Consider the following 22,060-nt stretch of genomic DNA (forward strand, 5'->3'; position numbering starts at 1 on the left):
TAAACATGGTTAAATGTGTTATGTGGTGTCTGTGTACAGTTTAAACATGGTTAAATGTGTTATGTGGTGTCTGTATACAATTTAAACATGGTTAAATGTGTTATGTGGTGTCTGTATACAATTTAAACATGGTTAAATGTCTTCTGTGGTGTCTGTGTACAGTTTAAACATGGTTAAATGTGTTATGTGGTGTCTGTGTACAGTTTAAACATGGTTAAATGTGTTATGTGGTGTCTGTATACAGTTTAAACATGGTTAAATGTGTTATGTGGTGTCTGTATACAATTTAAACATGGTTGAATGTGTTATGTGGTGTCTGTGTACAGTTTAAACATGGTTAAATGTGTTATGTGGTGTCTGTATACAATTTAAACATGGTTAAATGTGTTATGTGGTGTCTGTATACAGTTTAAACATGGTTAAATGTGTTATGTGGTGTCTGTGTACAGTTTAAACATGGTTAAATGTGTTATGTGGTGTCTGTGTACAGTTTAAACATGGTTAAATGTGTTATGTGGTGTCTGTATACAATTTAAACATGGTTAAATGTGTTATGTGGTGTCTGTGTACAGTTTAAACATGGTTAAATGTGTTATGTGGTGTCTGTATACAGTTTAAACATGGTTAAATGTGTTATGTGGTGTCTGTGTACAGTTTAAACATGGTTAAATGTGTTTTGTGGTGTATGTATTTTGTGGTGGGAGGTGGGGAGTATTGGGTCAGATGTCCTACTTGCCAAAAGGAATGCAAAGCGGTGCGGTGGCCTCTCGCTTTCTGGTGTAGTGATGGCCACGGGTCCATCACTTAGCTTGCTAGGTAGGACCTTGCATATGGTTTCCTGTTACATATCCTAGCATATGGCCGCTCCCACGCAACTGTGACCGCAGCACCTTCTCGTGGTACCTCCTGTTTTCACAAAGTCTGCTGCGGGGGCAACCAGGTTCCTGGTGGGATAACGGGGTGGGTCGATTGGACTCGTTAGTCTTGGTTGGCAGCCAGTCTAGGAGAAGGACAACTCTGATTTCAAACCCAGGTAGATGAAGCTCCTTAGCCTGTCGGGCAGTTCATCTAGGAGAAGGAAAACTCTGATTTAAAACCTCTGCTGCCTTGCGGTTATAATCGTCTACGGGAAAGGCTTCGGGAAGAAACCCTGAGGAAAAATCTGCATCCGTCTCCATTGCCAGTCATCTCACTTAGTCTTGCCACTGGTACTAGGTGGTCTCGGACGAGAGAGTGGGGTTGATGATGTGGCAATAGGGGCGTGACAAAGCGACAGGCGGCTTAGAACATATGGTCGTTCGTCACTGAAAGGAGCAGAAGTGGAGTCCGGCAGCTCTCTGAACAACTGAGCAGCCCTCTTTAGGGCTGCACTGCTCACCTCCCTAGCATGAGGAAGGATCTAGAAAAGGTGACCTAAAAACTGCTTGCTCCACATCATCCCATCTGGCAAACCGCGGTCAGAGGGGGCCCTATTTTTGCGGTCAAAATAACAGAAAAAAAAGACGAATACAACACCTTTGAAAATTGCCACATGGAACATTCGCACTCTTCTTGACAGGGAAAATGCAGAAAGACCCAAGAGATGCACAGCGCTTATTGCAAATGAGCTGCCTTGAGTGAGACCAGGCTGGTAGGACAGGGTGACATTCGTGAAAGAAGCGCAGACTACACTTTCTTCTGGAGTGGACGTGGACCTGAGGAGAAATGTGAAGCTGGAGTTGGCTTCGCAGTCAAGTCAACGCTCGTAAGCAAACTGGCCACGCCTCCAAAAGGCGTGAATGGTCGCCTAATGACGCTGAGACTGCCCCTTTCTCAGGACAAGAAATTTGTCACCATTGTCAGCACCTGTGCACCCATGATGACCAACCCGGACGAGATCAAGGATAAATCTTATGAAGACCTGAACACTGTCATTGCCGACGTTCCCAGCGCTGAAAAACTCATCATTCTTGGTGATTTTAATGCAAGAGTTGGCACAGACAGCATCTCCTGGGAAGGCGTGACCGGAAAGCACGGAGTTGGAAGCTGCAACAAGAATGGATTGCTACTTCTTCAGATCTGTGCAGAACATGGGCTTCTGATCACAAACTCAGTATTTCAGCTCCCCATCCGCAACAGAACGTCCTGGATGCACCCGAGGTCCAAACACTGGCAGCTGATTGACTATGTCATTGTCAGGAAAAGAGACCGGCAGGACATAAAAGAGTTAAAAAGGCTATGTGTGGGGCAGAGTGCTGGACGGTTCACCGCCTCATTGTTTCTAAAGTCAATCTCCACATCCAGCCCAAGAGACGCCCACAAGGCATGAAAGCACAAAAAACGTCTAAATGTCAGTAAACTAAAGAATAATGACATCAAGAAGTCCTTTACAGACACTCTGGAGGAAAGACTGGAGGTTACTGTGCTGGACAGCCAGAATGTGGAGGCTGCTTAGACCACACTTCGTGACACAGTGTATAACACAGGCTTGGAGTGTCTAGGCCCCTCCACAAGGAAACACAAAGACTGGCTTGATGGAAACAGCACCGAGATAAACCAGCTGTTGGAAGAGAAATGCTGTGCCTACAAACTTCATACTGAAGACCCCCAGTCAACGGCCAAGACAGATTCATGTAGGAACATCCGCAGCTCTATCCAAAGAAAACTACGCCAAATGCAGGATTCATGGCTGAGCAGCAAAGCTGATGAGATACAGGGTTTTGCAGACAGAAATAACACGAAAAACTCCTACAATGGCCTACAATGAAAGAAGTCTACGGTCCTGCCATCGCTGGCTCATCCCCGCTCCTTAGTGCAGATGGGACAACACTAATCACAGACAAAGGGGAGGTTCTTGAAAGATGGCAATGTTTTGAATCGCCCTTCTACCATCAACTATGAAGCCATCGATTAACTACCCCAAATTCCATATGATGAGACGCTGAGCACCCTTCCAACAATGGAAGAGACACTTAAGGCAATCGCGCCTGGCTCAGACTCCATCCCAGCTGAAATTTATAAAGAAGGAGGGCCTGCGATTGCGAAGAAACTTCAGCAGTTGTTTCATCTCATATGGCAAACTGAAACAGTACCTCAGGACTTTAAAGATGCCTCAATTATCCACCTCAATAAACACAAGGGAAATCACCAATCATGTGATAACCACCGTGGAATTTCCCTGCTGTCCATTACAGGCAAGATGCTTGCAAGAGTTTTATTAAATCGCCTCAGTGCACACCTCGAGAGAGGACCTCTACCTGAGAGTCAATGTGGATTCTGGAAAGAACGCGGTGTGGCAGACACTAGGGGCTATGCCTCTCACCCAGGAGGGCTGTGAGCTGGGGGCGTGGTTTACGTTCCGGGCTCTCTGGTTTGTCCCTGTTGTAGTTTGGTTTTTGGAGCTGAGGAATAAAGTTCAAACTCGCCTTCATCTCCAGTGTTTTTCCTCATCCTGCCACAGCAGGACCATAGACATGGTGTTTGCTGCCCGCCAGCTTCAAGAAAAATGCCAGGAACAAAATGTTGACCTATACTCCACTTTTGTTGATCTGACCAAGGCCTTTGATACTGTCTGCAGAGACAGCCTTAGGAGAATCATGGCAAAATACGGATGTCCAAAAAAGTTCATCACCATTGTACGACAGCTACCTGATGGCATGCTAGCCAGAGTCCAAGACAACGGAGTTGCATCTGAGTCATTCCCTGTCTCTAACGGAGTAAAGCAAGGCTGTGTCCTTGCCCCAACCCTGTTCAGCCTTATGTTCTCAGCCATTCTGTCAGATGCCTTCAGAGAGGGGGACGGCTTAAAGCAAAAACCTTAGTTAAAACAGCAACCATCAACGATCTTCTGTTTGCTGTTGACTGCACCCTCAACGCTACATCTGAAGCCAACATGCAACATAGTGTCCATAAGTTCTCAGAGGCTTGCAACAACTTTGGCCTCACCATCAACATAAAAAAGACTGAAGTACTTCATCAGCCAGCTCCAGACAAGCCATACAATGTACCCAACATCACCATCAAAGGGCATCAATTAAATGCGGCTGACAAATTCACTTACCTGGGCAGTTCTCTCTCCAGATATGTCACCACTGATGAAGAGATGACCGCACGACTTGCTAAAGCAAGTACTGCTTTTGGCAGACTCCACAAGAATGTGTGGAACAGGAGAGGCATCACCCAGGAGACAAAAATTAAACTGTATCGGGCCATAGTTCTCACCACACTGTTTTACAGCTGCAAAACATGGACAGTTTACAAATGCCATGCAAAAACACTAAACCACTTTCACACCACATGCCTCAGAAAACTTCTTGGCATAAAGTGGTATGACGAGATCCCTGACACAGAGGTCCTCACTCGCTCAAGGCAGCCAAGTATGCACACCATCCTCATGCAATCACAGCTTCGTTGGGTGGGCCACGTAGTTCGCATGCCAGACCACCGGCTCCCAAAGAAACTGTTATATGGCGAACTCAAGCAAGGCAAACGCTCCCATGGTGGTCAAAACAAGCGTTTCATAGACACCTTGAAGGTTTCGTTAAGGGCCTACACCATCAACTACGACACACGGGAACAGAAAGCTCTGAACAGAGGAGAGTGGTGTGCAGCTGTCCGAAATGGTGCAAACACATATGAGGCTGCCAGGACTGCTGCAGCAGAGAGCCACAGGCAGGCCAGGAAAGACCACGCCAGCAACCCTCCAGCTACTCCCACTATCCCAGGCCCACACTGCCAAAGAACATTCAGGGCGCAGACTGGACTAACCAGCGATCTTCACACCCACAGAATTCGGATGACTAGATGGTCCTTGTCACTGCGACAGACGAACAACATACAGTTTAAATATGGTTAAATGTGTTTTGTGGTGTCTGTATACAGTTTAAATATGGTTAAATGTGTTTTGTGGTGTCTGTATACAGTGTAAATATGGTTAATAAATGTGTTATGTGGTGGGGTTCTCACTTCATGCCCTGCTGGAACACAGAGTTGCGCCGGGTCTTGCAGATGATGACGTCAGCCCACTGCACCACCACAATACTGACAAAGAAGGCTGTGTGGCAGGTGAACTCCACAATCTTACGCTGCTCGTACGTCTGTACACACACACACACACACACACACACACACACACAAAAGAATACACAGGGAACAAGTTTACACCAATGCTCTGCAAACGTCCATGGTAGGCAGTGGGCACATTAGAATTATTTTATGCTCTCTGTAATTTTTTCTCTCGTGTGTGTTTGATGATATGACTTAGTCTGACATGATGTAACGCGTCCTCTTTATGTAGTGTTATGACTTAGTCTGACGTGACATAACGCATCCTCTTTATGCAGTGTTATGACTTAGTCTGACGTGACATAATGCGTCCTCTTTACGTAGTGTTATGACTTAGTCTGACGTGACGTGACACGTCCTCTTTATGTAGTGTTATGACTTAGTCTGACGTGACATAATGCGTCCTCTTTATGTAGTGTTATGACTTAGTCTGACGTGACATAACACATCCTCTTTATGCAGTGTTATGACTTAGTCTGACGTGACATAATGCGTCCTCTTTACATAGTGTTATGACTTAGTCTGACGTGACGTGACACGTCCTCTTTATGTAGTGTTATGACTTAGTCTGACGTGACATAATGCGTCCTCTTTATGTAGTGTTATGACTTAGTCTGACATGACATAAGGCATCCTCTTTATGCAGTGTTGACTTAGTCTGACGTGACATAATGCGTCCTCTTTACGTAGTGTTATGACTTAGTCTGACGTGACGTGACACGTCCTCTTTATGCAGTGTTATGACTTAGTCTGACGTGACATAATGCGTCCTCTTTACGTAGTGTTATGACTTAGTCTGACATGACATAAGGCATCCTCTTTATGTAGTGTTATGACTTAGTCTGACATGACATAAGGCATCCTCTTTATGTAGCGTTATGACTTAGTCTGACGTGACATAAGGCATCCTCTTTATGTAGTGTTATGACTTAGTCTGATGTGACGTAATGCGTCCGTCCTCTTTATGTAGTGTTATGACTTTGAGTACATATTATATATGGATATTACACACTGACTAATAATTATGTAAGGATTAGCCAGTGCACTCCCTACAAATAAGGCGGTTTCCTGTTTGGTTCACTGCTGCCGCTGTCTGATGACCCATGACAGACACTGGATTAAAGACATTAGCAAACCCTTTGTCAACATTTTAAGCGAAATTTAAGTAAACTTTTACAATCAAACGTGACTTAGCTTTGTTTTAATTTGTGGGGTTTAAGTGATGGAACATTACCCCCGTTCACAGCACTACATAATCAAAACAGTCTTGAATAAATTAGACAAAGGTCGACATTTAACTTCGGAGAAATATAAATTAACTCTTTAACTTCGGAGAAATATAAAAATTGTGTTTCCATCTTTTTTAGCATAATCTCTATCGACATGTCAACTCTTCCACCCCCAGACAGCGTTAATAGATTTAAGTTAACTTGGGATTCTTTTGTTTGATTTGTTTTTGTTGATTTGTTTTTGCTTTTGTTTTGTTTTTTCGCCCGTTTTTCTCCCCAATTGTATCCGGCCAATCACCCCGCCCTCCGAGTCGTCCTGGTCACTGCTCCACCCCCTCTGCTGATCCGGGGAGGGCTGCAGACTACCACGTGCTTCCTCTGATACATGTGGAGTCACCAGCCGCTTCTTTTCACCTGACAGTGAGGAGTTTCACCAAGGGGACGTAGCACGCTATTCCCCCCAGTTCCCCCTCCCCCCTGAACAGGCACCCCGACCGACCAGAGGAGGCGCTAGTGCAGTGACCAGGACACATACCCACATCCAGCTTCCCACCTGCAGACACGACCAATTGTGTCTGTAGGGACACCTGACCAAGCCAGAGGTAACACGGGACTCGAACAGGCGATCCCTGTGTTGGTAAGCAATGGAATAGATCGCTACGCCACCCGGACGCCCTGTTTTTGTTTATATTTTGATGCTTCCATTGAGTTTCTTTCCAATTCCAAATTCCAACATTAGCATAAAGCGGGGTGGACAGAAATGCCGCAACAGAAAGTGGGTTTTCCTGGTGTGGTATGTAGGGGGTCAGTCGTACCCATTGCTGTCCGTAGCTGTCCTCCAGGTCGTTGTTGGAGCGGTCGTCCCAGTTCAGCCTGATGCCCACCAGTAAAGAGGGCAAGAAACCGTTTTCAGCCAGGATCACAAAGTAGGAGAAGAAGCCTCCTAAAGCCTGGATCATACCTGTGGAGAGAAAGAGAGGGGGAGAGGGAGAGGGAGGGAAGGCGAGAGGGATGGAGAGAGAAAGAGAGAGACAGAGAGAGAGCGAGAGAGAGAAGAGGGTCGTTTACTCTAACACCTCCATAGTTATTTTTATGTTGCAGACTCTGTTTTTTTGGGGGGGGGGGTTCCCTCTATTTCTCCCCAATTTACTTTGGCCAATTACCCCCACTTCCAATTACCCCACTCTTCCAATTACCCCACTCCTCTGAGTCGTCCCGGTCGCTGCTCCACCCCGTCTTCCGATCTGCAGAGCTGCAGACTACCACATGTCTCCTCCGATACATGTGGAATAGCCAGCCACTTCTTTTCACCTGACAGTGAGGAGTTTCACCAGGGGGATGTAGCAACCTATTCCCCCCAGTTCCCCCTCCCCCCTGAACAGGCACCCAGAGGAGACGCTAGTGCAGCGACCAGAACACATACCCACATCTGGCTTCCCACTAACAGACACAACCAATTGTGTCTGTAGAGAAACCCGACCAAGCCAGAGGTAACGCGGGGATTCAAACTGGCGATCCTCATGCTGGTAGGCAACAGAATAGACTGCCACGCCTCCCAGAAGCCCCCGCAGACTGTTAAACACCATCATACAGTCTAACTGGTCAGCCAATTTAGGACACTAAAATCTTATGATACAGAATAAGAAGGATATGCCATAACCGTATAATGTAATTGGATGATATGACTTATCCATAAAAATGAAGGATGGCTCAAATGAGTGTCAGGTTTCTGGGGTCTTTCCTGTGTGGATAAATCCTCCACAAATCCACATCTGCTATTCTTAGAGTGTCTCTTCCTCAGAAGGCCGCAGGTCGTCACATGAGGACTTACCGATCTGTCCGTAGGCGATGCTAATCAGCCTCTCATTGACCAGCTTGTCCCTCGCAGGGTTCCTGGGCTGACGCTTCATGATGTCGCTCTCTGCTGCCTCATAGGCCAGGGAGATGGCTGGCACCTGATGGAGGGTGAGAAAGACAGGACAGGCAGACAGAGAGAGAAAGATGATGATCTCTGTTGATACACTGATTGACTGAATGAGTGATTTCATGATTCCATGCAGATTGCTTTGTTTCCTTAATATGTACCCATAAGTGATTGTGCACAGGCCTGTGACCACCATCATACATTATGTAAACAGTGTTTTTCTGCCTGGATACCTGATCTGAGCTCAGGGTATAAACACCATATGTTTGTACTGTTGTTTGCGGTTGAGCATGCATGCATGAATACTCATCACTCAAGTGATGAGTATTCATGCACATAAACAGCGTGGGCTCCACTGGTAAGACAGGTGAGTTTACATGGACGTTGCCTTGTGTTGGTGCATACCTAAAGCAACATGAACACACACCTCACACACCTGAGTACTAACTAGGCGAAAAGACACACTCATACAGCACATGTGACCATACAGGACACATGTCATGTTAGCACTCACACAGCACACGTTACCATACAGGACACATGTCATGTTAGCACTCACACAACACACGTTACCATACAGGACACATGTCATGTTAGCACTCACACAGCACACGTTACCATACAGGATACATGCCATGTTAGCACTCACACAACACACGTTACCATACAGGACACATGTCATGTTAGCACTCACACAACACACGTTACCATACAGGACACATGTCATGTTAGCACTCACACAACACACGTTACCATACAGGACACATGTCATGTTAGCACTCACACAACACACGTTACCATACAGAACACATGTCATGTTAGCACTCACACAACACACGTTACCATACAGGACACATGTCATGTTAGCACTCACACAACACACGTTACCATACAGGACACATGTCATGTTAGCACTCACACAGCACACGTTACCATACAGGACACATGTCATGTTAGCACTCACACAACACACGTTACCATACAGGACACATGTCATGTTAGCACTCACACAACACACGTTACCATACAGGACACATGCCATGTTAGCACTCACACAGCACACGTTACCATACAGGATACATGCCATGTTAGCACTCACACAACACACGTTACCATACAGGACACATGCCATGTTAGCACTCACACAACACACGTTACCATACAGGATACATGCCATGTTAGCACTCACACAACACACGTTACCATACAGGACACATGTCATGTTAGCACTCACACAGCACACGTTACCATACAGGACACATGCCATGTTAGCACTCACACAACACACGTTACCATACAGGACACATGTCATGTTAGCACTCACACAAGACACGTTACCATACAGGACACGTGTCATGTTAGCACTCACACAACACACGTTACCATACAGGACACATGTCATGTTAGCACTCACACAACACACGTTACCATACAGGACACATGTCATGTTAGCACTCACACGTTACCATACAGGACACATGTCATGTTAGCACTCACACAGTACACGTTACCATACAGGACACATGTCATGTTAGCACTCACACAACACACGTTACCATACAGGACACATGTCATGTTAGCACTCACACAACACACGTTACCATACAGAACACATGTCATGTTAGCACTCACACAACACACGTTACCATACAGGACACATGTCATGTTAGCACTCACACAACACACGTTACCATACAGAACACATGTCATGTTAGCACTCACACAGCACACGTTACCATACAGGACACATGTCATGTTAGCACTCACACAGTACACGTTACCATACAGGACACATGTCATGTTAGCACTCACACAGCACACGTTACCATACAGGACACATGTCATGTTAGCACTCACACAACACACGTTACCATACAGAACACATGTCATGTTAGCACTCACACAGTACACGTTACCATACAGGACACATGTCATGTTAGCACTCACACAACACACGTTACCATACAGGACACATGTCATGTTAGCACTCACACAACACATGTTACCATACAGGACAAATGCCGTGTTAGCACTCGGGTGTGTGAGGTATATTTGTGTTTAACTTACTCTATGTATGGGTATGTGTGCATTTATGTGTAAAAGAGAGTGAGTGGGTGAGAGAGAGAGAGAGCGCGAGAGAAAGATTGAGGGAAAGGGGGAGGGAGATAGAGAGAGATAGAGGGAGCGAGAGTGAGAGAGAGAGAGGGAGCGAGAGCAAGAGAGAGATAGAGGGAGTGAGAGAGAGAGGGAGCGAGAGTGAGAGAGAACAGCAGTAGGAGATACTACTTTATATTTGTCTTTATCTATTCGAATCTGTCTAGCAATATATAGTTGTAGATGTGTCTGCTTGTTTGTGTGTGTGTGTTTTCCTCTCTCTCACCATATCAGTTCCCAGGTCAATGCAGAGGATGGTGATGGTTCCCAGGGGCAGTGGGATGTTGACCATGATGAAGAAGAGGAAAGGGGTGATCTCAGGGATGTTGCTGGTCAGAGTGTAGGCGATGGACTTCTTCAGGTTGTCGAAGATCAGACGCCCTGCGAGGAAATGAGGGACACAGTGTAAAGAAGTCAGTGGGAGCAGGGCTACAAAGTTCACAGCTTAGTTTATTCTCAGACTGGAAAAAAACCTGCAGAAATGCTGTGTTGTCACTACGGAGGATGGTGCCGTCCCTCTCTCTACAGGACACGTCTGTGTTTGTCCTGGTGTACGTGAGCATAACTTCAGGTGTGCATTGGTGGCAGCTCTAGAAACCATCTAAATAGGACGCCACTTCCTATTGTAGCCACATATTTAACACTAGAACAACCGAGGCCGTCACTTTGACGGTTTTGGATTTTCAAAGTTTAATAAGTTTGTGGGAAAAAAGATAAAGACCTGCCGCTCCCTGAATGCTCCTAAAATTACATATATTTACATTAAAATGAGTTTCAGATCAATTGCACAAAAAAAAGTTATGATAAGATCTACCTAAAACCACCACTCATAATTTGTGCGTGATGGTGTGTGTCATTTCCTTGGTGAAGTTCGCTGCTGTGTCCTAGAAACACACTAGCATCCTCCAGTGCAGAGAAATAGTCTAAACCTGATGTGTGATTATGTCCAACATGTCTGGGTACAGACACGTTACAGACGCACCATGACTACCACCGAGGCCTTGCAGTATTTACAGGCGTTGAACAGCGGCCATTTTAAATTGTTTGAAAAGTAGTGTTAAAGTTGTTAAGATGTTAATTGTGGTGCCAGCTAGTTAACAGACATACTAACATGTGTAATGTGTTAATAGCTGGGTATTTATCTTGACACAACATAGAGTTTAAACACCGTCGACCCACAGTCGTTCTAGTAGTTTTTAAGTTCCGGTCGTTGTTTGAGACCGTTTCAACATTTATTTTCAGTTCTTTTTTTACACGTCACATTTTACAGGCCTTGTTACGTTTGTTAGAGTAGCAATATGTGTTTTCTGTTTTGTTTTTCAGGTAATATTTTCACTTTTTCAGTTTTGCTATGCAAGTTGGACCAATTCTCTCTGAAGTTTAAATTGTTTAAAAATAGTATTATAGTTGTTAACATGTTAATCTTGGTGTCAATCGTTTCCTAACAGACATACTGCTGTGTAATGCATTAACATCTCAGCTGGGTATTTATCTTGACACAACATAGAGATTAAAAACCGTCGGAGTGACATGCCGGTGGTTCTGGTGCTAAAAGCACAAGTGGAGGGCAGCAGGAAAGAGCAGGATGAATTCCTCACACTTGACACTCAGACAGAAGGTTCTGGCAGCTGGACAGTCCAGACACAATGAAAGAATATTTGGTGCACGTCATTTGACGTGGCTTAACGATGTTCTGTGGTCCAGTGCACACCTCCAAAAAGGTCATAAGGACATATGTGGCAGCAGAAACCCACAGAAAATGGCTGCATTTTCATTGCCAGGTCCTCTGTTGACACTTCAGAATCAAGGTGAGCAGGAGCAGCGAGGAGAGCAGGAGCAGTGAGGAGAGCAGCAGCAGCAAAGATAGCAGGAGCAGCGAGGAGAGCAGGAGCATCAAGGAGAGCAGCAGCAGCGAGGAGAGCAGAAGCAGCGAGGAGAGCAGGAGCATCGAGGAGAGCCGGAGCATTGAGGAGAGCAGGAGCATCGAGGAGAGCAGGAGCATCAAGGAGAGCAGCAGCAGCGAGGAGAGCAGCAGCATCGAGGAGAGCAGAAGCAGCGAGGAGAGCAGGAGCATCAAGGACAGCAGCAGCAGCGAGGAGAGCAGAAGCAGCGAGGAGAGCAGGAGCATCGAGGAGAGCAGGAGCATCGAGGAGAGCAGCAGCATCGAGGAGAGCAGAAGCAGCGAGGAGAGCAGGAGCATCGAGGAGAGCAGCAGCAGCGAGGAGAGCAGAAGCAGCGAGGAGAGCAGGAGCATCGAGGAGAGCAGGAGCATCGAGGAGAGCAGCAGCATCGAGGAGAGCAGAAGCAGCGAGGAGAGCAGGAGCATCAAGGACAGCAGCAGCAGCGAGGAGAGCAGCAGCATCGAGGAGAGCAGAAGCAGCGAGGAGAGCAGGAGCATCGAGGAGAGCAGAAGCAGCGAGGAGAGCAGGAGCATCGAGTACAGCAGAAGCAGCGAGAAGAGCAGGAGCATCGAGGAGAGCAGAAGCAGCGAGGAGAGCAGGAGCATCGAGGAGAGCAGAAGCAGCGAGGAGAGCAGGAGCATCGAGGAGAGCAGAAGCAGCGAGGAGAGCAGAAGCAGCGAGGAGAGCAGGAGCATCGAGGAGAGCAGAAGCAGCGAGGAGAGCAAGAGCATTGAGGAGAGCAGCAGCAGTGAGGAGAGCAGCAGCAGTGAGGAGAGCAGGAGCATCGAGGACAGCAGCAGCGAGGAGAGCAGGAGCAGCGAGGAGAGCAGGGAGAGCAGGAGCAGCGAGGAGAGCAGGAGCAGCAAGGCAGTTCCATGTGGCAGTAAATGCTTTTGATGTTGTTCAGCCATTTAAAACAAGTGATGTTCTGCAAAACGTGTGCTGCCATGTTTCTGCCTGTAGGCCAGTGTTTAGATTTACATGTCTCCATCTGTCGTGCAAAACACAATATGCCTTTTATGACAGAAATAAGAATCCAGATTATTTAGGGGCAAATATTTTGTTAAGTTCACCTATTTTATGTTGTAGTTTGGGCAACAACTTTCTCTCATTCTTCTACTTGAACGTGCGGTGTATTTTTTTCCATCATAATTGAAAAAAAATATCAATGAATCTTGATATATCACACTCGTTCTCTGTCTCACTCTCTCTCTCTCACCTTCCTCCACTCCTGTGACAATGGAGGCGAAGTTGTCATCCAGCAGGATCATGTCAGCTGCCTGTTTGGACACATCAGAGCCAGAGATCCCCATAGCAACACCGATGTCGGCCTTTTTCAGGGCAGGTGAGTCATTCACGCCATCACCTGTCACTGCCACAATGGCACCCTGAGACACAGAGAGAGAGAGACAGACAGACAGAGACGGAGAGAGAGAGACGGAGAGAGAGAGAGAGAGAGACAGAGAGAGACAGTGAGAGAGAGACAGACAGAGAGAGAGAGACAGAGAAAGAGAGACGGAGAGAGAGAGATGAGTTAGAGAGAGACAGACAGAGAGAGAGAGACAGAGAAAGAGAGACGGAGAGAGACAGAGACAGACAGAGAGAGAGACATAGAAAGAGACAGAGAAAGAGAGACGGAGAGAGAGAGAGAGACAGAGAGAGAGAGAGACAGAGAGAGAGAGAGAGACAGAGAGAGAGAGAGAGAGACAGAGAGAGACAGAGAGAGACAGCGAGAGAGAGATGAGTTAGAGAGAGACAGACAGAGAGAGAGCAAGAGTGAGAGAGATAATCAACAACAACACAACACAACAATAATCATTGTTGTGTTGTGTTGTTGTTTTACATGCTTTGGCAATATGTACACAAACGTATGTCATGCCAATAAAGCACATATTGAACTGAATTGAATTGAGAGGGCATAGGTGACATTATTAATTGCTAGATAATGTTGCATTTTGCTAATAATGTGTGTCTCTGTGTTTTAGTGGGGGTTGGTGTGTGTGTGTGTGTGTGTGTGTGTGTGTGTGTGTGTGTGTGTGTGTGTGTGTGTGTGTACCTGTCTCTGGCAGCCCTCTACGATGATGAGTTTCTGTTGTGGTGATGTTCTGGCGAAGACGATCTCTGTGTGGTTTCTCAAGATGTCGTCCATCTGCTCCTGACTCAGGTCCTTCAGATCCGTACCGTGGATCACACACGCCTTGGCATCTCTATGGAACACACACACACACACACACACACACACACACACACACATTGATGAACTAATCACCCAAAACACTTTACTAAGCAAGAAAAAAAAAACAAAAACAAAATCAATAACACGTTAAACAACTAAACTTTGCAGCTTTTGTGTAACTAAATGAAGACTGCTGTCATAATATAATTATATCTCTGGCTCTTGTTGGGACAAATGTGTCTGTCTGTTTGTTTCTCTGTTCATGTGTGTGTGTGTGTGTGTGTGTGTGTGTGTGTGTGTGCGTGCATATGGACCCATACCTGGGATTGACCTGGCTGACTGGGATATTGAGCCGGGCGGCGATGTCCTCCACCGTCTCGTTGCCCTCAGAGATAATGCCTACTCCCTTTGCAATGGCCTTGGCTGTGATGGGGTGGTCACCGGTCACCATGATGACCTAAACAACAGCATAATAATCATGATAATGTCAGCGGGAGAGTACATTTCCCGGAGGAAGTGTGGGCTATTATGAACTGAACATCAGCAGCACTCCCCTGTGCAGAGAATTTCACACACCCCTCATCTCATTTGTACAGGAAAACATTTGCAATAAAGGTTAAATATATAAACAATTTCAAAACTGTCAGAAGCTGCACATCTCTTCAACAAACTGAAGGTTTGAAAGTATGAACAGACTTCCTATGTGAGTTTGTTAAGAGTCCAAACCTGTGGAGAGAATAATCTAAATAAAATTAAATAAAAACTTAATTATGAGAAAAACCGAGGCAAACACCACAGTTATGCAAGCTTTTAATTTGCCCATCAATAATCTCATCTCATCTTCAGCCGCTTCTCCGGGGTGGGGCCGCGGTGGCAGCAAGCTAAGTAGGGCACTCCAGACGCCCCTCTCCCCAGCAACGCCCTCCAGCTCCTCCTGGGGCATCCCAAGGCCTTCCCAGGCCAGACTGGACATGTAGTCCCTCCAGCGAGTTCTGGGTCTACCCCGGGGTCTCCTCCCAGTTGGCCGTGCCCGGTAAACCTCCAAAGGAAGGCGCCCAGGAGGCATCCTAATCAGATGCCCGAACCACCTCAACTGGCTCCTTTTGAAGTGAAGGAGCAGCGGCTCTATTCCAAGCTCCCTCCGGATGTCCGAGCTCCTCACCCTATCTCTAAGGCTGAGCCCAGACACCCTACGGAGGACACTCATTTCAGCCACTTGTATCTGTGAGTGCACCCTTCGGTCACTACCCAAAGCTCATGACCATAGGTGAGGGTTGGAACGAAGATTGACTGGTAAATTGAGAGCTTTGCCTTCCGGCTCAGCTCCCTCTTCACCACAACGGTCCGGTACAACGTCCACATTACTGCTGATGCTGCACCAATCCACCTGTCAATCTCCCGCTCCATCCTACCCTCACTCGTGAACAAGACCCCGAGATACCTGAACTCCTTCACTTGAGGCAACAACTCATCCCCAACCTGGAGGGAGCAATCCACCATGGCCTCAGACTTGGAGGTGCTGACTCTCATCCCGGCCATTTCACACTCAGCTGCAAACCACCCCAGTGCACGCTGGAGACTGCATTCTGATGAAGCCAACAAAACCACATCATCTGTGAACAGCAGAGATGCAATTCTGAGGTTCCCAAAATGGACACACTCCTCACCTTGGCTGCATCTTGAGATCCTGTCCATGAATATCACAAACAGAATCGGAGACAAGGGTCAACCTTGGTGGAGTCCCACACCCACCAAAAACGTGTTTGACTTTGTGCCGAGAATATGGACACAGCTCTCACTTTGGTTATACAAGGACTGGATGGCTTGTAGAAACTGCCCGGTACCCCATACTCCCGCAGTACCCCCACAGAGTGCCCCCGGCATACGCAGTCGTAAGCCTTCTCCAAGTCCACAGAACACGTGTAGACTGGCTGGTCAAACTCCAGTGCCTCCCTCAGCACTTCCGCACGGGTAAAGAGTTGGTCTGTTGTTCCACGGCCAGGACGGAATCTATATTGTTCCTCCTGGATCCGAGGTTCTAAAATTGGTCGGAGCCTCCTTCCCAGCACCCTAGAGTAGACTTTCCAGGCAGGTTGAGCAGTGTGATGCCCTGATAATTAGAGTACACCCTCCCGTGTGCTTCAATTACAATACACCTACCAATTATAATAATTTTAATAATTGCAGTAATAATCATAATAATAAAAAAATATGTACAAACAACTCTTCCATTTCTGTGCTTGGCTCTCATTGTATTGAAACGGTCCTTTTGGGACCACTGGATGTAACAAGGGGTCCCTGGTTCTTACTCTCCTCGGAGCTTCTGATGTCGACGGTATCACAACCTCACTTTACTGTTAAACCTAACATAAGCTGTTCTGTCTGGGAGTGTCACGAAAGGGCTTAAAACGCAAAATTGTAACCGTAAAACAGGCGGAAAAAAAGAGGAAGATGAAGAAGCAGAAGAAGAAAGGGAAAAAAGATGAAATAAGAACATGGTAGAGGAAGGAAAGATAAAGCAAAGGAAGAAGAAACTGAGGAAATATAATGATGAGGAAGGAGAAGAAGAAACGGAGGACTGAAATTCTTCTTAGAACTTTCTGTTGAATACATTTGTTGGACACAATGTGTCCACTTCACTACTGATAACTGGCTGCAGACGGAGACGCTGTCGAACTTGTGCTGAGTGTGATTAGAAACATCTGCTACTGGCCAACAGGGTTGTCCATATGGCAATGGTACAGCTTTTTGACTCTTTTGTGTGTTTCGATACACTGAATAAGCATGGATAAGTTATGTTTAATGCTTAATATGCATAATTTATTTTTAATCAGGGCGGCACGGTGGCGCAGTGGTTAGCACTGTCGCCTCACAGCAAGACGGTCCTGGGTTCGAGCCCCGGGGTAGTCCAACCTTGGGGGTGGTCCCGGGTCGTCTCTGTGTGGAGTTTGCATGTTCCTCCCGTGTCTGGGTGGGTTTCCTCCGGGGGTCCGGTTTCCTCCCACAGTCCAAAGACACGTAGGTCAGGTGACTCACCGTACTAACTTGTCTCTAGGTGTGTGTGTGTGTGTGTATGTGTCAGCCTTGTGTGATGGCCTGGCGGCCTGTCCAGGTGTCTCCCCGCCTGCCGCCCAATGACTGCTGGGATAGGCTTCAGCATGCCGAGACCCTGACAGCAGGATAAGCGGTTTGCATGATGGATGGATGGATGGACCTGAAATCATTTTGCACAACGTAGGAATAAAGGAAACACAAAAAGAAATTCTTAATCAAAGAATGGAGACCAAGAGCCCTGCACACACACACACACACACACACATGCACACAAATGTGTTCTTGTTCATTGAAAGCCTAAAAGCGGCGTGAGTCTGAAAGCAGCCTGTGTGTGTCCATTTTTATAGAGGAAAGAGAGAAAACTGGAGTAAAAATGATCTTTTCAACACAGGCACCGGTGGAACACACCAAAATAACTTCTCCTATCCTTACTTAAGAGCACTGTTCCTCTTTTCCACATCCACAAGTAAAAAGACGAGATGTGCCCACCTTGATGCCGGCAGAGCGGCACTTGCCGACGGCGTCGGGCACGGCGGCACGGGGCGGGTCAATCATGGACATGAGGCCCACGAAGCAAAGGTTGTCTGTCTGGAAGTTGACGTCGTCGGTGTCGAAGGCGAAGCCTTTGGGGAACTTGTCCTCTGGCAGGTAGAGGTGGCAGAAACCTGAGGAGACCAGCAGAGAAACGCACTCAGCAACGCAGATTTGATCTCCGTTGTTGAAGGTGAAAAGAGGAAGTTGGTTGTGTTGATGCTTCTAAATGTTCGCATTCTATGGTCAATCCGGATCCACCAAAGTGTTCACAAGCAAGCAAGCGTATAAGAGACCATTCACTTTCTACCAAACTTTGTTTTCCTTAGCATGCAGGCGTTCTGTCAGATAACCAGAGACAGCCACTTTCTGTAATGAAGTAAATAAAGGGACATATATACTAGTAGGGGCATTTCCCTGCTGTTCCAGCTTCAACCTGTATCTATCAAGGTAACCATCACCAGCCTGGGCTGTGTAATAGCAAAGTGATTAAATCAGTAGTGTAACAAATTGCTTTCCCTCATTGGGGAAAGTAAACTAAGTAAATAAGCAGTCTCTTTTCCTTTTTTTTTTTTTAAAGATTTTTAGGCAATGTTTTCCTTTATTTGTCAATGAAGATAGGGTAGAGAGAGAAAAAAGCAGGACTTGTGACAATAGTCCTGGGCTACATTTGAACCTGGGTCATCTAGACCCATCCTGACTCAACATGGTCTACACCTGACTGTCTGAGCCGTCAGCACAGCCTGATGAATGATTTCTTATTTCCATGAGTGACAGTCCCAAAATTGATTCTGGCTAAACATTCAAGTGGTCCACCAACTTCTGACCCAACGGCGAGTCTCCCTCCCTCTTCCTCTCCCTCCCTGTCTCCATCTCTCCTTAACCAGTACACACTCTGTCCCCAGTATTCCCACCTACACTGGTCATTTTACAAGGCTTTCCTAGTAATTCGTTCTCTCTCTCTCTCTCTCTCTAAGTCCACCCAGCTGCAGCTAGCATAGGGGCTACTCCTAAACTCCAAGTCCCATCCATGATGTTTCTCCTCCTTTCTGCCTATTTCCCACCTCCACCTTACCCAGTACTCTCTCTCCCAGTCCTCCCAGCTCCAGGTAGGCATTCTGGAAGGCCTCCTTCATCTCCTCATCCATGGGCTGCTCCTTCCCCTGCAGCATGATGGTGGAGCAGCGGTCCAGGATTCTCTCGGGGGCTCCTTTCATCACCAGCAGGTAGTGGTTGTCACTTTCGCCATCTGTCTCGTGAACCGAAAGCTAAAAGAGAAAAAAAAAATGAGAGTGACCATTTTGTCTAGTTTTTAGTGTTCCACACCTGCACAGGTCAGCAGGTGATACGCACCTGGTACTTGTTGGTGGAGTTGAAGGGGATCTCGGCCACCTTCTTGTTCTTGTCCCTCATGGCCTTGACGGAGCCGCAGGACAGCTCGATGCACTTCAGCAGGGCCGACTCGGAGGCATCGCCCGCCACGTCGCGCTTCAGGATGGGCAAGGACTCCTGGCCGGCCTTGAACACAGCCCGGTTGCACAGGGCGGCAATGCGGGCCAGGGAGACCCATGTCACGGAGCTCTTGTCAAATGAGGCTCCTGGAGAGAGAAGGAGGTGGTGGTGGTGGTGGAGGGATTGTAAGGTAGAGAGAATGAAATAGCGAGAAATGTTAGCTGATGTTTTTGAAAGTGAAAGTGTGAATTCCAGCTGTTCCAGTGATCAGTGACACCTGTAAGATAAAAATTACTTTAACATATAACAATACAATAATCTTTAAGATAATTTTGAAAATCACTTTAAAAGCTGTCAGAAACAGAATACATTTTTGTAAAAAAATCCTAGAACACATCCTGGTTGGTCCCAAGAAAAACATTTCTGCAAATTGATCTTGAAATGTTTTAAACACGTTCTCTCTCTCTGTCTCTCTCTTTTTTACCTCTCTTCTCCTTCCCTAATCTCTCCTCCTGTTTGGTATTTTTCCCTTTCTTTCTGTCTGTTTGTCTGCAGCAAGTCGCCGATTCTTTTTTTTTTTTAAGTTAGAGACTCACTGAGGTGAGATTTTGCAGTGGTGGAGTAGTACCAACATTTACCCACTGACGTGTGTTGTCACCATGACAACTAACGACAATCGCCATTTTTTTTTAACTACTCAAATGACCACGGCGAACAGTTCAATGTCCTCTGTTTTCTTTCTTCTTCTCTCCCTCTCTCTGTTCATCTACACATTTCCTCTCTCTCTCGCTCTCTCCTGCTCTCACCAGACTGGTCCTCGGTGGTGTCAGCCTCATGGATCTGGTTGTCGAACCACATGTGGGCCACGGTCATGCGGTTCTGGGTCAGGGTGCCGGTCTTGTCGGAGCAGATGGTGGAGGTGGAGCCCAGTGTCTCCACCGCCTCCAGGTTCTTCACCAGACAGTTCTTACGAGCCATACGCTTGGCAGTCAGAGTCAGACACACCTGAGAGAGAGAGAGGGAGAAAAGACGGGTGGGGGGGAGAAGCAAGAGGGAAAGGGAGGGAGAGAAGAAAGACAAAGAAGGAAAGAACGATAGAGAGCTCCATACACAGGATAGAAGAGCAATAATAGATTAGAGGAGTGAGGAGAAGATGAGCAGTGGATGTCAGAATAGATGGAATAAAAAAGGGGTTTTGAAAGGGAAGTAATGGAATGAAAGGGGAGAAAGGAGAAGCAAAAAAAGAAGAGCATTAGTATCTGTCCAGGTTAGCAACAGCAAAGATAACCAACTCCAGGCACAAAGCTAACTCCACCCAACATTTACCACACCATTCATTTACCATTCATTCATTCATTCATTCCCTGTCTTACCTGACCAATCCCAAACTCTAAAAACAGTAACCCCACCCACGGACAACATCCAACACCTGGAGTTGGCCATCCCAACACATGCCTCTCTACAGCAAAATGCACTAAAATCAGTTACTCAATGAGTCAGTGAACATTTACAGCCCGGAAGAGCGATGCAGAGAAAAAAACAGGCATAAACCAGTGAAGCAGTGCAGCTGAGCGGCAGTGTATCATGTCATCATGCCAAGTACGGCAAGACCCGTGGGCCAAACAGCGCTAGCCAAGCAGCGGAGGCCAAATCCAATTCATTGAGTTCACTAGCCATTAGCCTGGTGTCATTACGTTAGCTAGCTGTTGTCATTGGAGACAAGTGACCCAGTGGTCTCATTGAATGACCAAGGTACGGCAACTGGCCTGGAAGAGAAAGAGAGAAAGGTAGACATGGAGGGAGAGGGAGAGGGAGAGAGGGAGAGAGAGACATAGATACACAGAACACACACGGGCAGCCCTGTGAGAGAGAGGGAGAGAAATGGAGCGAGAGAGACAAAGAGAGAGTACAACACCTTCACCACAGAAAAAGAGAGAGACACTGACATGGAGACATGTAAGCAAAGACATCTCAAGGTTACAAACAGAGATGCACACAGACAAATATACAGACACCCCCAGACAATATAAAACCACAAAGATACAACACCAGCACTAACGCAAAGGAAGCAGAAAGACGATGACACATTAAACACACAACATACACACACCTAAGGCAAAACACAACATACACAATAACACAAATACACCAACAAATACACCGACACATACGGCGACAGTACAAACAGATGCGGGTCAAATAGTGGATGCAAAAGTGTTTGTTTTAAACCACTTCGGACACCAAATGGGTGGAGTTTTCTCTACCATATCAACACAGACAATGTCAGGTAAGAACCTGAACACTGAAAACACCGGACTGTGTGAACAGTGAACTACCACCCCGTCACTGTCAAACCTGCAGGCCAGTCAGCACGTGGTTTTTATGTGTTTGTTTGGATTTTTCCCCCTTTTTCTCCCCAATGTACCTGTCCAATTACCCCACTCTTGTGAGCCGTCCCGGTCTCTGCTCCACCCCCTCTTCCAATCCGGGGAGGGCTGCAGACTACCACATGCCTCCTCCCATACATGTGGAGTCACCAGCCGCTTCTTTTCACCTGACAGTGAGGGATTTCACCAGGGGGACGTAGCACATGGGA

At 46.7% G+C, this 22,060-nt stretch overlaps 1 protein-coding gene across 1 annotated transcript in view; it reads right to left on the bottom strand.

Annotated features, from left to right (window-relative positions):
- LOC130132831 (sodium/potassium-transporting ATPase subunit alpha-3-like) overlaps window positions 1–22,060 on the bottom strand; it is a 59,518-nt gene that overhangs the window by 7,629 nt on the left and 29,829 nt on the right. Inside the window, exons 13-23 of the mRNA XM_056301855.1 lie at window positions 20,271–20,469; window positions 19,366–19,610; window positions 19,088–19,280; window positions 17,971–18,146; window positions 14,748–14,884; window positions 14,308–14,458; window positions 13,471–13,639; window positions 10,577–10,731; window positions 8,104–8,227; window positions 7,088–7,233; window positions 4,945–5,075 (exon numbers count right to left, since the gene is read on the bottom strand). Coding sequence (XP_056157830.1) covers window positions 4,945–5,075; window positions 7,088–7,233; window positions 8,104–8,227; window positions 10,577–10,731; window positions 13,471–13,639; window positions 14,308–14,458; window positions 14,748–14,884; window positions 17,971–18,146; window positions 19,088–19,280; window positions 19,366–19,610; window positions 20,271–20,469 — 1,826 coding nt within the window. The remainder of the gene's footprint in view (window positions 1–4,944; window positions 5,076–7,087; window positions 7,234–8,103; window positions 8,228–10,576; window positions 10,732–13,470; window positions 13,640–14,307; window positions 14,459–14,747; window positions 14,885–17,970; window positions 18,147–19,087; window positions 19,281–19,365; window positions 19,611–20,270; window positions 20,470–22,060) is intronic.

Source organism: Lampris incognitus, unplaced genomic scaffold, assembly GCF_029633865.1.
Source record: "Lampris incognitus isolate fLamInc1 unplaced genomic scaffold, fLamInc1.hap2 scaffold_180, whole genome shotgun sequence".
Lineage (NCBI taxonomy): Eukaryota > Metazoa > Chordata > Actinopteri > Lampriformes > Lampridae > Lampris > Lampris incognitus.